The sequence below is a fragment of the Helobdella robusta genome (assembly GCF_000326865.2).
Source record: "Helobdella robusta unplaced genomic scaffold HELROscaffold_1, whole genome shotgun sequence".
In the NCBI taxonomy this organism is placed as follows: Eukaryota; Metazoa; Annelida; class Clitellata; order Rhynchobdellida; family Glossiphoniidae; genus Helobdella; species Helobdella robusta.
In genome coordinates, this window is record NW_008703570.1 from 1,840,916 (window position 1) to 1,858,936 (window position 18,021).

The 18,021-nt window shown below is 31.4% G+C and overlaps 1 protein-coding gene across 1 annotated transcript; it reads left to right on the plus strand.

Annotated features, from left to right (window-relative positions):
• HELRODRAFT_158504 (hypothetical protein) lies at positions 1-1,265 on the plus strand (the record flags this gene model as incomplete). The annotated part of the gene is made up of 2 exons (XM_009010555.1): positions 1-37; positions 925-1,265. 2 exons carry the CDS (start codon positions 1-3, stop codon positions 1,263-1,265), a joined length of 378 nt encoding a protein of 125 aa, XP_009008803.1.
• Between the last annotated feature and the right edge of the window lie 16,756 nt (positions 1,266-18,021).

An 18,021-nucleotide genomic window follows, 5' to 3' on the forward strand; every position in this document is an offset into this window, starting at 1 on the left:
ATGGTTGACGAACGTATATCTGATTACAACAACAAAGGTAATTTTAGTGAAAACTATGTTGATAAATTTTTAACAATGCGATGTAAAATGAAAAAAACGACCTACTCCTGTTCTTTTTCAGAGATAAATACTCAACAGAACTAGCGATAGTAAAGTTGATTCGGAAAATTGGTTTCCATGCCGAATGTAAGAAATATATAATCGGCACATGCTTGTTTCTATCCAAAGCATTTGATTGCAGCAGCCACAACATCATGTTGAACAAGCTTGAAAAGTATGGCTTCAGAAGCACGACACTCCAATGGCTACGAAGTTATTTGACCGGCAGAAAACAATTTGTTTGTGTAAATAACGAAACGTCTGGCATGCTCAACAACAACCATGGTGTCCCTCAAGATAGCATCCTTGGTCCGTTGTTGTTCATCCTCTACGTGAACGATTTACCAACTGCATCAACGTTTTTTGATTACATCATTTACGCGGATGATACAAACGTCTTCAGTAGCGGCAAATCAATCAACGAGCTCATTGAAAACACAAACGAAGAGTTGAAAAATATTGTCTGTTGGTTTGAAGCCAACAAACTCACGATCAATTCATCAAAAAGCCAGGTAATGATATTTGGGCCAGTTCATTACCTCAACTACAAAGAACCCTACAAAATCAAGATAGGTGATGATACAATTGAGGAAACAAAACGCTTGAAATTTTTATGCGTTTATTTTGAGTCAAAACTTTCGTTCAAACATCACACAAAATATATTGCAAATAAGTTATCAAAGACAATAGGAATGATAAATAAAGTAAAATCATTCCTTCCTAGGAAATGTTTGAACTTGCTGTACAATTCTCTGTGCACGCCGTTGATAATTTACTGTAACACAATCTGGGCGTCATCGTATCACGCAACCACGATGCCAATAGAACGTTTGATGAAACGAGCAGTTAGAATTGTGACAGGATCAAAACGAAAGGACCACAGTCAACCGCTCTTCAACATAACGCGAAATTTGAATTTTTCGAAGTTGAACATATATTTTGAGATGATCTTCGTGTACAAACAATTGACGAACAGATTGCCAGAGTTGTTTCAAGATTATTACAGTATGAAAAAGCAATCTCGAAAACCCAACAATCTCGTCTCCAACAAATCGAAAACGAATATCATGTTTTCACACATTTTCTGTAAAGGGCCAAGAACTTGGAACGAAATCGTAAACAGCGGTTTCGATGTTGATTTCAATTCATTGCATAGTTTAAAATAAAACTGAAGAACATACGTGACTGTCATAACCTTACTCACAAATACTATATTTTATCCTGACATCGAAAACATAAAACTTTTTTGTTAAAAACTGCCAATTTTTACTTATTTCTGTTGTTCTATTTATACTACTAAATAATTTTTGATAGATATGATTCATGAAATAGAATTATTATTTTATTTACTGAACATTTTCGTTTATACACGGAACATTTCTGATTAGGTGGCCATACCAGATGAATTTCTATACAAATTCTATTATGGTCTTCCTGCTTTCTTATTATTTTTGAATATTTAGAAGCAAATAAAATTTCGTTTCGTTTTGTTTATTGGTTAAATATGGTTGAAATTGGTTAAATTCAGACCATCTACAGATAAAACGTCTAAAAATACTGTCGACACACGCTCACCCAACCAGTTTTAAATTCCTGCCAGTAAAGTTTTGATTTTAACAAAAATATTTAATCTGTCAAACGTTTCAAAATGCTTTTATTTGGGTATTGTTGATCACCTTGAGTCAATCAATGTCTAGGTATTATCATACTACCCGGTGTTCAAAAAGGCAGATGGCAAAATCTAGCTGGATGAGACACACCCATCAACTTTGTTCTGGCTGTGTAGTGATGCTGATGTAACTGAAGGAGTCAGTTCTTGGCCCGATTATGTTCTGGCCAGAAAATGGATATTTAACAACAACGCTATAGCTGCTGCTAACAACAATGCTGTTGAATATATATACGTTTGAGAAAATGGCTATTTTTGAATTATTGAAAGAGTGACAATAATATTGACCATGATCAATTTTTTATGTATTTTCTATTTGACACGATTATTTGCAACTTGAATTATGTCATTTATGTAAATTTATCCGCTATTATTGTACCATAATGTGTTTGAATAGTAAAAAGCGCTGTATACATTTTTCTTAATAATAATAAACAAGATCAATGATTTAGACTTTCTTTCTAGATTTTGAAATAATAGCGTCAACTAAAATGTTGGTGCGGACAAGGTACATTGCTGAATTCATCTCTTTCAAATGATTTCAAAATTTGATTGAAATACAGAGACGACCACGTGCTCTATGAAATTATTTTTCTATCAACATTGTTATGCACAGAAGACATGATAAAAAATTTGTCAGAAATTTGTGAAAATGTGAGACTAAATGGATTCGTGTCGGTGTTTTTTATTTTTTAGAATTAGAAATAGACACGTATGGAAGATGTTCCAAAAGCTGCAAAGCTCACTCGCATTAAATGATTCGGTGTTCAACTTGAATACACAATGTGCCTTTGAACAAGCAATTTTTAGTGGTTGTCAGCGCAATCAAACATTTTCACAAAAATCTTTCTGGGCAGAAATTTCCCAGACCAATCGTGCAGCACCTAGATTATTACTCAACTCCATAGATTTAGAAGAAAAAATGGCTGAAACAACTACCAAGGAAATGACTCATAACGTTGACGCCCTTTCTTGCCAACTTTGTTCACTATGAGGCAAACATTGCTGTTGACAATAAGAAAAAATAAAAAGGGAAGACAACCAAAATCAAAGAAACGGAAGATTACGGATGGTCATTACTCGCTACTACTCTGTTTCCAGAAAAGAAAATGGGAGTCTGGAAGTGGATTCATACAACGAATACAAATTGTAATACATGGAAGCGAAACTGGCGAAATTCTGAAATAAATGCATGGTAGACTGTCAGGAAGACATCTAAGAGTGAATAAAACTCTAGATAGAATACGCAAAAAATTATATTGGTTCCATCTTCGAGAAAAAGTTGAAAGCCGTGCCGAAAATATAACACGTGCGCAGCGATAAAAAGAACCCAGAAAGAAACTCGGAAAAGCAATGCATGTTTATTGTAGGCGGGCCCTTTGAGAGAATCGCTATTGACATTGCTGGACCATTCTCTGAATTAAATAATTGGAAACATTTAATTTTGATCGTAGCTAACAAAAAAGCAACGTTCAAATTAATAACAAATTCGCAATAATTAATTCGCAATAACTGCGTCTTTTTCACTTATTCAGCCGACGTCTAGCAATTTGAGGTGTTTTTCAAAATAATTAACAAAAAGCAAGTAAAAATAAATGTTATAATTATTTTAAATTATTTTTTAATTGTTAAAACTAAAAATGGTCGCATGGTATGTTTGGTAGCATCTGTTATCAGTATATGATTAGTATTAGATTAGATAATTAATACGCATACATCTTCTAAAAAATAAAATTACTTTTAGAATACAATTACAAATTTTTCAAATACTTGACATTTGGCGGTGTCAGGCGAAAAACATCCGACTACGGCCTCTAAAAATTACTTACTTGGGCGAAAGTCTCCTACTTCTACTTCGACATTTTGGTTTTGACTAGAAAGTTTTCAAAGTTTTATTAAATGTTTTTAGTTTAGTTAAACTATATTTTAAAATTTAGGGTTATTTTTTAAATGAACTAACTATTTTTAGCTTAAACTCGTTTAAGTTTAACTTGATAAAATTAGTTTGGTTCTCATCACTGCCGATAAAGAGGCATTGTTTAAGCAATTTATTTTGCAAATACAATTATATTTAACGGATTTTTATCAAAGGCATTTTTAATGAGATTATTTTTATTTAGGTTTTTATAGACGCTGAGTGAATGTTCGGCCCGGCCAAATATTCGGCCAAAAATTAACATTCGGCTTCTGCCATTTTCAGGCCTAATAGCCAAGTGTTGCAATTTTCGTTTAAACCATTTTTGGATTCCAGAACAAATGTTGATTATTTAGCGAAAATTTTTTTGTCATCATAGCTGTTGAAGTATCTGAATTTGAACTAGAGAAGAAATTGAACATTATCTCGATAAAGAATTGTGGAATGAACACGATTCGCCTGCTTTTTTGTTCAATAACTTCTTTCTCATTCGATTTTATTTCCAAATTTGCAAGTTTTATATTACTTAGTCTTCGACTGGCCAAATAATGAATAAACTATTCGGCTTTTGGCCAAATTTACTATTCGATGCATTTCTAGTTTTTTTTATAGATTAACTTTCATTTTGGCATTAAAATTTGGTTTGTTTTTCATTGCTGTTGATTGGTTGTAATTTTGATTTATTCTCATCAAATTTTATTTTTCATTAAATTCTAAACGCTTTGTTTATGATACGTTTTGAAGGTTATAGAATTCTACATCTGAATAACAGATATGGAGAAAAATTGAATTCAAACTTGTTTGTACACTTCAAAGAAGTTGATTAGAATCCTCATCATGAATTATATCAAATTTTTTACGCTTATCCACTTAGATTTATTTCCTATCAGCCTCAGATATTCCATACACTATATTTTTTCTTGTTTTTTTTTTTATAGATCATGTTAAATATGCTATTTTCTATATTTCAAATTGATTTTTTTTAATTTTTAAAGCAAAAACGGGTTTTAAAAAACTGTGCAAATAATCTCTGTTCTATCATTTACAAATACCTTCGTTTTCTTCAGTTGCAGTTATAGTTTTATGAATAAGACATGACGAGATGAAGTAAAGCCACATCGAAGTTATCTACTGTGAAACTTGTATCATTATTTTAAGTTTTTGTCAAAGTGAGTTAGTTGATTAGGTCGACAAGTTAGCTTAGATGAGGAGAGATGCCTAATCCTGATTAAATTATGGTACTTAATGTTGAACATTTTATATATCTGGGCAGTATATAAAATAATGACAATAATTGTTCGAAAAAAATTGATAGAAGAATAGCAATCGCGAGAGGAATGTTTGCATCTTTGAAAGTAATATTGAAAAACGGTAATGTATCTACAAAAACAAAGTTAAAGATCGTTGAAGCGTGTGTGTTTTCTACATTGATGTATGCATGTGAGGCTTGGACGTTGAAGAAAAGAGACAAAGACAAACTGGAAGCATTCAAGATGCATTGTAATAGAAAGCTGCTGGGAATCAGTTGGAGACAAAAAATAAGAAACGATGCCATAAGAAAACAACTTGGAAGACAAAAAACTGTGTATGAAAGTGTCAAGGAAAGAAAGCTGGGTATCTTTGGGCACATCTGCAGAATGACAGACGACAGACTGATCAAAAAAGTAATGTTGAGAAAGATGGACTGGAAGAAAAAAGTTGGAAAACCTATGAGGAAGTGGATGGATGATATCACGGAATGGACGGGGGTTGGAACATTGGGCTCAATGAAGATGGCGAGGGAAAGAAAAGGATTTTGGAGAGATAGAAGAATACCATCGGCCTCGACGGTCCCTTAAGGGGTTACATAGGATCAATGAATGAATGAATGAATGTTGAACATTTACACGAGAAAGAGATTTTAAAAAATTATATTCCTTTTTTTGCTCTGACGAGTCACAAAAAATGATTCAATTTCTAGACGGCTATCCATTTCCTTTCACGAATTATAATAATATGCAACGTCTTTCGTTGCTGAATGAGGGGAAACTTGAAAAGAAAGCGTCTGCTCCTGATGGTCAGTTTTTATATAAGCATTTCAAACAATTCATAATAAATGATATAAAACAAATAATATTGTGTGAACGATAAATAGCAGTAAATGAAAATCTGTAAAAATGATTACCAAACTGGAAACAAATGAAAAAGAATAGGACAAAGGAAACAAATTTTAGTTATATATCTCTGTCAAAACGTTAGTTTCGAATTGTTATTTGCGATTGCGAATTGACTCAATAAAACGGTTGTTGAGATTTTGAAAGAAGACTCTGATAGTACTTACAGCCTTGAGGCACAAAGGTTTAGTAACAAGTATCGAATGACGAAAGCAGCACTGCGTTTGACAATTGAATTAAAAAACGAGGTGGCGACATATATGATATATAATTTTAAAATTTTCACATTTTTGTAGTTTATTAATAAATAATTATTCATTTTTTAAAGATTTTATTAATTTTAATTATTTTCTAATTATTTTTACTGAAAACATTTAAGTAAATGTAAAAATTAAAATGAAAACACTAAATAAATGAAAACATTAAAAACAAGTGAAAAGAATAATTGTAAATTATTATACCTCTGTAGTTAAAAGAAATATATGAATTTCGTTCTAAAACTAGGAAAGGAAATGTAGTACAATGTCTGAAAGAAAGATACAAATCAATTCAAGCTAAATAAAATGAAATAAAAAATATAAAAGAAATGCTGCAGGCTGACAAATACAAAAATAAAATGATCAAAATTTAATCCGGTGAATTAAAAAACCAAAAATGCGCAGACACAACCATATAACTTTTAAGGCACATGTAAAATTTTAATAAAACTTAAAAACAGAATATAAAATCCAAAAATATGTTAAATAAAAATAATTAAGATAACCATTGTAGAAAATTTTTAATGGGCGGTAAACCATACAAGTTGTTATAGATATTGGTAGTTTATTCTATTTAATTAGACCGTAAAAACCTATATTTATATTAAATTAAGAAATTGGTTTTTATCATCTACATCCGCCATCATCCCTCTTACTTCCACAATAACATCTTTCCTTAAAAATAATAATTATGTTCATCTTATTGCTCTCGACTTCTCTAAAGTTTTTAACATTCTCAATCACTTCTCACTTTCAAATAAGTTAGCCTCTCTTCCTCTACCTGACAACATTTACAATATTATAATGAATTTTCTTTATAATAAGAGTCATTCTACTTTCTTTAGCTCTACTCTTTCATCTACCTATTAATTCCAGCTTCTACTCTCTAAACTTTTCATAGCTCTAATAGTCTAATCACATCATCAAATACGCTGACGACATCTACCTTATCATCCCATCATCTAACTCAAACACCATCCAATCAGAACTCGACTCATTAACTACATAGTCAAAACGATGCAATCTGTCATTTATTCTCAATAAATCATTCGAACTCATCATTCAAACTCATCATTCACAATAGCCATAAGAAAATAAAATTACCTCCAGAACTCACATCAATTATTACTTGCACAAGTCAATTAAAAATATTAGGCATCACATTCACCTCCACACTTAATATAACACCTCATATCAACCACATCATCGCAAAAGGCTTTCAAACATTACACGCACTCAAAACACTCCGCTCACATGGTCTCAGTGGCATCAAATTATTTGACATCACCGAATCACTCATAATCTCACGCATCAAATATGCAGCCTCCTTCTGGCCTGGTTTTGATTAACAACAACAACTTCAGCAACTACAATCTCTCATCAAAAAACTAATCCGCTTCAACTATTTACCTGCATCATATCCTACCGTCACTCAGATATCCAACATACCCGATTCAAGACTGTTCAAGAAAGTAGAAAATACAAAAAACCACGCCATCCATCCTCTACTACCACCAATTAAAACTAGAACACACAACCTTTGTCAGCGCAAACATAACTATCAACTCGCCACCCATTCTGCATAGCGGGAAAAGACTTTCATCACAAGACACCTCAAACATATTAACACTCAATAAAACTTCATCATTCACACAACTAGTTTTTAATTAATAAAACTTTATCATTCGCACAAGAAGTTTTTATTTATCGATCACCTCACTAACTCACCAAGTCATCATCTAGTCTGTTAATTAGCGTTTTTATGCCATTACTTCATTTTATTGTCAATTTATTTTCTTTTATTTATGTTATTATTATTATTTAGTTTATTCTATTTTGTTTTATTTTTCATGTTTAATTTTTTTTCTCCGTTTATTTATTTGTTTAATTTTGTACTACTGCCTTGCATGATGTAACAGTTTCTGCGTCTGTCAGATCCTGATTTTTAAATAATAATAATAATAAAGTATTATTACTATTAGTAAGACTATTATTATTATTGTTATTTATAATATTATCAAAATTAATAGTATTATTATTAAAAACTGCTGGTAGAGTGTTTTTGGTGGTGGTGATATTGAAGTCGATGTTGTTGAGATATTGAAGGCAGCAGGGTTGTTATTAGTGGAATAGCGATAGCGGCGCGCTACTTTTTCAGTATCGATAGCGGTAGTAACGACATCGGTAGCGACGCTACCTTTAAGGGCAAAATAAAATCGCTACCGCTACTTTTGATTAAAATAAAAAATTTGGTTTAAAAACACGTTTTTTTAACGTTTACAACTAGCTCTCGAATGTGACACAAATAATTAAATCTTTTAAATTATAGAGTCTTTGGTTAAGTAAAATGCTAAGTCCGTTTTTAGCTTGCTTTCTTTCTTTGGTTGTTCTCGTTGTGTGTAGATCTCGTGTTTGCTAATTTCCTAAAAATGAACAAAAAGAATGACTTTAATGCCGGTGTTCATATTCCGGAAAGTTTTTCTAACTATTTGGGTCCAGCTGAAAAGACTGGAAATTCTCTTTACCAATGTGTTCTTTGTCCACTTAGTTTCCTATAATGATTGGACTGCATTGGACATCCATCATGGTGACCATGGCTATGGTTATTTATTACCAACATTATGTCTTATAAAGAAAAAAATAGAAAACATAATTGAAGGATCAAATAATCCTCTTTTGTTGTGTGAACCTCTAGCCAAAGCCATACTTAATGTCGTTAACATGAGATTTTCAAACATATTTAACGATGACAAAGCTAAAATGGCGGCATCCAAAATTCAAATCTGACTGGGTAGATTATTCTGTTCAAAAAATAAAATTATACGAGCCACAGAAGAATTTAATTTGTAATGATTCGGACTAGCGGTAGCGGTAGTGTCGCTCCTTTTTATGAGTAGCGTTAACAACCCTGAAGGCAAGCACTACTCTGTGAAGGGTGACGACGGCCAAATGAGAAGTGAGATTAAATATTTTCTCCGTGATACCAACGCAATTAAAATGACATCTTTTACCGCATATTTTACAACTTATTAATTCTTTGGTTGGTACAATTTTATCGCAGTCAATACATGGTGAGCATTGGTATTTATTTAATAAAACGTAATGCCTGTGGATATGAGTGTATAGCTTGGAGAGGTAATACAGCTAAACACGAAGCCTGTAGACGAACGAATCAATATGACATAAATAAGAAAGAAAGAAACAGGCCGGTTTTAATATAAAATAATCGAAAAATTTCAATCAAACCGTAATGAACGGCGTAAATAGATTAAAATTGTTATTTTAACAACGATTTTCGTCATGTTTAAGTGGATTGCTAAAATCGTACATTAGCTTACTGGGGAAGGAAGCTAGGCGTTAGGGGCTACTGGGTTTCACATTATGTTATTTTGTTTAAATATCGAGATAAATAAATTAACATATCCATTCTAAATTTATGTTTCGTCATTTTGATTGAAAATATTGTTTATTGACTGAAGTTATAGGTTGGCTTTTTTTGGAGTAATTTTATAGTAAATTCAGTGGTCTACCAAGTCTCATAAAACTTTTATTAGTACGTTATTTTTGTTCAAATATTGTAATAAATTAATCAAATTATTTATTTAACAATTACTTTTGTCTATTTAAACATGCTTTTTTTACGAATTTCGCTATTAGTAAATCAACGTCTTTCGTTTCACATTTGTTATTTTATCAAATTGATTGAAAGTTTGCTAATCGACGCAATATTAATGTGGCGTACTGAAGCCATTCATTGGCATATTAGAGAAAGAAAGTGACTTACCGGGTCTTATAAACTTTATTGTATTTCTTTCTTTTTTTATATAAAATAAACGGCATAAATAGATCAAAATTGATACTTCAAAAGCTTCTTTCATCATGGTCTATAAATATTTTACATTCTGGTGTTCATAAAATGTGAATTGGAAGAACGATGCGTTGGCTAACAGTCTCATGAAACTTTATGACAGCAGTTGTTTGTGCATATATTGCTTTAAAATTTTAAATAAATTGGCATAGCCATTTAACAATTGTTTTTGTTAATTTAAATTTAAAAATTGCTTTATCTGAAAAACACTGTGGCTTACTGAAGCCATAGGTTGGCTAATCGGATACTGATATCCATCTTTTCAGTGTTTCACTGCGTTTCATAGTAGTTTATTGAAACGTTCTTTCGCTCAAATGTTGATATAAATAAATTAACATACACGTTTTACATTGATTTTAGTCAATTTGAATATAAAAATTTTGCTTATTATTCTGAAAAGTATGTGGCTTACTAGGATTGAATTATATTCATTTATCGTCTGGCTCAACATAACATAACAGGGTTTAAAGAGGTTCAGTGGACTAGAATCTGTGTGAGAACCACTGCGAGATAAGTGTCCTAATATCCTAACTTTCCGAGCTTGATCTTGAAGTTGTTGATTGATTCCACGGAAACCGTCTCATCAATCAATCACTCCACGTGTTTACCACACTACTGTTGAAGAATCTTTGCTTGACGGCACTTTTTATTTTTTGGAGAGCTTGTATTTGTGGCCACGTAATCCAATTATATTCTCCAGGTGAAAAAATCTGTTGAAAAAGTTGACATTTACAAAAATTGGTGAAAGCACAAACTGTATAAACAGTCTGGAAAAACAAAATTAAACAAAATCTCTGACTCCAAATGCAGGGTTAAAAAATTTGGGCTTACAATTCTCGAATGTAAACAGTGCACCTGGATTATGTGCAACTACAACTAAGATTGTATATACGTATGTGTTTTATATTAATATTTATTATGTATCAATTTGAGTAGAAATTACTGAAAATAATTTAGAAAAAGAGCTTTTAATGGAAAATATAACAACTACCATGAACTACACAACAATTTTCCGACTAGGTAATCCAAATTCCTATAAAAAATTGCAAATGCAACGTTTATAACATTATAAAACAACTATAGTACTGCACAACATGTACTGTACTATTATGTTATGTATGCACATTTACTCTACAAGCTCCTCAGCATACGGCATAAATACAGCATACAAGTTAATTGAAAGTAAAGCATTGTGTTTGCCATCAATAAGAACTTTGATAAAAGTTACTAGAAGAGTTAATGTTAATTGTAAACTGGACAATGCAGATTACTTACAATGAATTGTTCCAAAAAAAGAAGAAACGTTTATTTCAAATTTAAAATGACCAATGATTTGAAAGTTTTGATAAAGCAAAAGCATGTAATTTGGAGGTTGATCTATAGATATGGAGAAGATGAAATTCAAGAATTCCGAACAATTAGAGACAAAATTAAAAAACATACAAAGTTGATGAAATTTCAGTCGCAAGAAAAAATTGCTCGTGTGATGAGGTTGCTAGTTCATTGACTGAAGATGGAAGGGTAATAACTGATTCTAAGGTGAAAGCTGATGCATTTGCTAATTTCTTCTACTCTGTGTACAGAGAGGATACTCCTTTTGATGGACGGATCTACTTTGACTCCACTGATGTATTATCCCCAATGGCTGATTTGCTTATTGACGAAAGCATGGTATTATCAAAACTTGAAAAGATAAATACAGGCAAATTAGCAGGTAATTGAGGTATCCTGTTGCGAGTTTTTTTAGATATAAGAAACAACAAGTAAGAATGTTTATAACGTATTTATTTATGTAATACAAAATAAATGAAAACGTGTTCGGCAATGCAATTAGACAAAGAGAAATTCGATCGTAAAATGTCGCAAGAAGAAGGGCTGTTGTCTTTGTGTTGAAGCTATATAGAGTAAGTCGTCACATGCTTAGATAAGGGATGTGCGGTTCAACAATCCAGTTTTGACTTAAACATTATTATGTCAAACTTAAACTCACTGTCTTGCAAATTTGAGGAGTTGTGTTTAATTCTGTTGTTGTTAATAATAGGGTTGTAATAAATGAGGATATGAATGAAAATATGAATTTTATTTTAAATGCTACTAAGTTTATTGATGTGAGTGTTAGTCCCAGCATACATATGAATGCTGATGTGAGTGTTGGTGCGGACATTGTTATGAATAATGCAATGGTACTTGATGTATGTAATGGTACAAACACTAATATAAATGATAATGTGAATGTGGATATAAATGAGGATATGAATTTTGCTATAGATAATGACACAAATGTGGATGTGAATGATGAAATGAACCTTATTACAAATAATGTCATAAATGATGGCTCCATCACTAACATGAATGATGTGACCTATGTTGCTGGGAAGATCTCTAATTCAATGAATGTGCTTACTTATAGATCTTGTACATTGAATAATTTTGGTGATATTGATACAATAATTAATCGTGACTTTTATTATTCGGATGGGTTTGATCATTATTTTAGCTTCTCTGATCTTGTTAAATCAATATGTAATGCAATTAACATAAAATTCAATTAGTTTTTAATGCATGTTATGTTAATATTAGAAGTCTGGCCTCTCATGCTGGTAATCTATCCTTGTTAATTAACAATCTGCAGGTAAATGCTAAAATCCCTTTGATAATTGCCTTGAGTGAAACATGGATGAATAATAACACTTCTTATGGTCCCATACTTTCATATTTCCCTAATCATAATTTAATCCTAAATAATAGAGAAAGTAAAAGGGGTGGAGGTACTTTTTTAATTGATACTCATCGTGATTTAAATTTCAATTTTTCTCATAATTTAGGGGTTTTTGAATGGTCAGGCTTCTGGTTACACTATGTTAACAAAAAATATATTTTCTTGTGCATTTATAGACCACTCAATGGCAAGCTTGCTGTTTTTTTGATGTATTCTATGAATTTCTTTATAACCTCTTTAATTGTCATTCCAGAAATATTAATTTTAAACGATTAACTATAAAAATTTTTTTTGAAAATAGATTAAATAATAATCCTGATTAAAAAAGTAAATGAAGAATCATAAATAAGATATTAGGTTCCACTTCTAATGCACCTAGTAATAAATTATTTCCAAAGGATGCAAATGAATCTACTAAATTAGCAAAGGTGAATGAGTTGAATAAATTTTTTGTTGAAATAGGCATTAATACCAGCAAAATGACGGACATCCGCCTAATGCTGATCTTACTCTCTTACGAATTAAGGATGATCCAACATTTGTTCCACGTGAATTAACATCTGAAGAGGTTATAACTGTAGTCAACCAATTAAAGTTAAAAAATAGTTTTGATGGTAATTTCTTGTCAACCAAGATTTTGAGAAGCACTGTTTGTCAGATAGCTGGTCACATCTCTTTTTTGTTTAATGAGTCTGTTAGAACGGGTATATTTCCGTCTTTTTTAAAAATAGCCAAGGTTTTACCAATTTTCAAAAGTGGCGATCCGACTATGTTTGGTAATTACCGACCAATTTCAATATTACCGGTATTTTCTAAAATATTTGAAAAATTAATGTTAAGTAGAATGTGGAGTTTTTTAATCGAGCATAATCGGAAATAAATATAATAATATTTATGAAATGTGGGATTCTGCCCAGGTCAAACAAGCGATCCAAGTAGTCAAAGTAATAAAAGACTTGGGTGTGTTTGTTGATGATAAACTCACTTTTAGAGATCATATATATAGTAAAGTTAAGTTAGCCAACACAATGTTGGGCATCATAAACAGGCATTTTAGACTTATTGATGAAGAAGCTTACCTATGTTTCTACAAAGGCTTGGTCATACCACATCTAGAGTATGCGGTACAGGTTTGGTGCCCACATCACATAAACCTAATACAAAAGATTGAAAAAGTTCAAAGAAGAACTACTAGATCTATCCGTTCTTGTTATGGTTTAGAGTATATTGATAGATTAAAAAAATTGAACTTGCATTCTTTGAAATATCGAAGAACTAGAGCGGACCTGATTTTTTTATATAAAATGTTGGTGGCCAATCCAGATACTGATCATTCGTTCATGTTGCTCAATAATGATGGGAGAACTAGAGGACATCATAAGAAGTTGTCAACAGGTTTATCTCACAAGGATGTTAGAAAATATTTTTTTTGTAACAGAGTGGTCGCGGACTGGAATAGACTCCCACAATCTGTTGTTGACTCTCCAAATACAAGTGTTTTTAAATCTCGTTTGGATTTGTTTTGGGGTGATGCTAAATTTTGATGATACTTTTAAACTGATGGTTCAATTGGATGTGTGTGTTGATAAGTAGGAATGGTTTGAGATTTTTAATCTATTAGTATGATTGAATAAGAATTTTTCATGGATGGATGGGAGTGGATTAATGAGAGAATTACTTATGCAACATTTATAATACTCATTATCATGAGGTTAATGTAATAATTATCATATGGTAAAAATATGAGCATAAATATAGATAAAAATATGTACTTGTTTTATTTTTTATCAGTAATGACTGGGAAGATGTATGATTGACTTGGATTGATTATTTCATTACCCATTTTATGGTTGAATGCATGTGCGTATTTCATTTATAAATTTTTTGGTTAATTATATTTTGTATTGATTTCATAACTTTCTTATTATTATTATTGTTTTTCATATGATTGTTTGGTTTTTTTTTATTGATTGGTAAATAGTTAAAGAAATTTCTAGGTTCTAATATAATTATCTGATATAATAATTAATGATTCATGAGTAGGTGGGTATATGAGTTGGTATATGGGTAGGGGAGGTTAAGGAAATTAGATGGATGCATGAATGTTTGTTTATTTTTTCTATTGCATGGGAAATGTGTAGTTAATTTTATGCTATTCAGGTGTAGGATGGGATTAATGGGGTTAGATGGATAAAGTATTTTATTATATCTTGGTTTATAAGTTTGCATTTATGGTGACACTCAAGACACTGTTAGTGTTAATTTATTGTTTTTGGAAATTATTTTCAATCTGCCATGGTATAATGCATTATCTTCGTGGTTATACTTGTGAAGCAATTGTACGAATGTATCGTGGTATGCATGTATAATACTATGTATTTTTTTCCTGTAAATTCGGTAATGGGCAATAGCCCGTGCTTTGTTCAAATAAATAAAAATAAATAAATAATGTGATTAATAAACACCAAAACGGTTTTGTTACGAAGTCCTCTACTGAGAAAGCCATTGCAGAGTTGCACTTGTTTCTTTTGGAGAACTTTGATAAAGGTAATTTCAGCTTAGGTGTTTTTATCGACCTGAAAAAGGCTTTTGATGTGATTGACCATGAAATTTTGCTTCAAAAATTGTTTAAATATGGGTTTCGTGAAATTGTTCTTGATTGGTTCAGATCTTACTTAACTGATCGTAGTCAGTATGTTTCTGTTGACAATGTTGTGTCATCCCCTTTAAGGATTCTAACAGGTGTCCCTCAGGGTTCCATATTGGGACCTTTGTTGTTTATAATATTTGTGAAAGATATCTTTTCTGTATTCGATAGATGCACTGTGATGTTATTTGCTGACGATACCAGTATTTTTTCTGATCGTAGTCAGTATGTTTCTATTGACAATGTTGTGTCATCCCCTTTAAGGATTCTAACAGGTGTCCCTCAGGGTTCCATATTGGGACCTTTGTTGTTTATAATATTTGTGAACGATATCTTTTCTGTATCCGATAGATGCACTGTGATGTTATTTGCTGACGATATACAGTATTTTTTTGTCAGGTAAGAGCCTGCTGGACTTATTCACAGAGATGAATAGCCAGGTTAGTTTGATTTATGATTGGTTTTTGTCCAATGGGCTGACAGTGAACATATCCAAGTCTTGTTATGTCATCTTTGGTCTCTCGATAAAAACGAATAAGGTGCCCCTGAGTGGCTTGGAGCTAATTATCCAGGGCATATCTCTTCCACGGGTTCATTCGGTAAAGTTTTTGGGAATTGTTATACAAAGTGATCTGAAACGGAATGAGCACATCGACATGATCGTCCATAGGCTGTACCGTGCGGTTGGGATTCTATTTAGAGTGAGAGACAGGTTGAATGTCAAGTCAATGATCTTACTTTATTATTCTTTTTTTATCCACATTTGTTATATGGAAATGTGTTTTGGGGATCCGCCAGTAAATATTGGATCAATAAAGTTTTAGTGATGCAAAAACGTTTAATGCGAATAATTTTTTCTTTGAACTTTCGCGATCCTACTGATGACGTGTTTCGTAACCATCAAATTCTTAGAATAGAACAATTACATAATTTTATTTTGCTGGTGTTTGTTTATAAAATACTTATTAATAAAGATTATTAGCAGTTGAATTTCTTTGATAGGGTTCAGACAACTACCAGGCAACGTGGTCAATTGTTGTTAAAAAATTTAAAACTTCCACCTACCAACGTAGCTGGATAATAAGGGGTCCAAAATTATGGAATGATTTGGCCATGGATGGTCAAACACATCTGTCTTTGAAGAGATTTAAGCTATGTGCAAAAGACGCTGTGATGACATACGGGCGTGCTAATTGACTGTGTTTATTTATGTATGACCTTCATTTGTTGAGCAATACAGTACTCTTTTTTTACTTTTTTATGCAATGTATTTGTTTTTTAACATGGCTGCTAAATGTATTTAACTAATTTTATGAATGTATTTTCTGTTTCTTTTTCTTTTTACTAATGTCTATTATTGTAATTTTTTGTTTGATTTTAGTCATGGGTGGTCTTCGCAAGTACTTTTGTTACTTTTTTGATCTCCTGACTTTTTTTTGTCAAATAAATTTGGAAAAAAAAAATTGTATCTGTTTTATTTTGATGTGTTGACTTGTGTATTATTATTTATATATATAAGATAAGTTTATTATGTACATTACCTATTTTATTTATTCATGGTTTATATTTTCGAATTTCTATATTTTTGTTTGGCAAGGGGCTCTGCCCGTGCTGTTTTAAGTAATAATAATACACACATTATAAACAAATATATATATATATATATATATATATATATATATATATATAGTTTGGGACAATGCCTTCGTTGATGCATATTTCATTAAATTTTCATTCCCACTCTGCGTTCAAAAGTTTATTGATAAGAACTTCAACACTACGTAATTTTTTGAATTCGTATTTATTTAAAACATCCATAAAATTTGTCAGCTGACAGCGCTGTCTCGGCTATTTAGCCATCATCGGAGCTGAATATTATTGTAAATAATAATGTTATAATACTCGCTGTCGTAACCGATTTACGATGCGACGGGTTCAAATCTTCGATTGAATAAAATACTCCAAACAGTTATTAGTTATTAAACTTTATTTACAGAAGATATCAACTAATCGTTTATTTCTAGCAAATTCAAATTAACGCAACAATTAACTTTTAAATTGTTTAAAATCTATCGCTATGACAACGTCAACAAACAAATCAAATATCGCTTTAAATAATTCACCGAATCGCTATTCACGAAATCACAAAATCACGAATTTCACTAATCACGAATCTTCTTGCGACGTGCGCTTTTATACTCTTTGCAAGCGTCGTTTCTAGATTCTTCTAGATGGTCCGATTCTAGCATACTCTAGTCTAGAATGCTCCAGTCACTAGAACATTCTAGAATACGCTAGAATCTAGTACGTTCGGTAGCACGGTTATAACAATATTAAAATATTAAAATCATTGAAATGAGATAAATTAGGAAGATATAAAATAATATTAAGATGAACTTAAATTATATATTTAATGTTGATAATAATAGTGTAATAATGTAACGTACCTTTAAAATATGGTTAAACATAAAATTGAACATAAAATTAAATAATCAAACATATTTATAGTTAAATTGATCGTCTAATTTGGCGCAAAAAGTTGATGGCAAAGAAAACAACGTCCTACCTCGGGAAACCGGGTCTCTGGACGCAAAACAAAGATTGATTGATTGATTGATTGATTTATAGTTAAATTTTTAATATCAACAATTTTTTATAAAATTTTAAAACCAATAGAGACAGGTGTGTATCAAA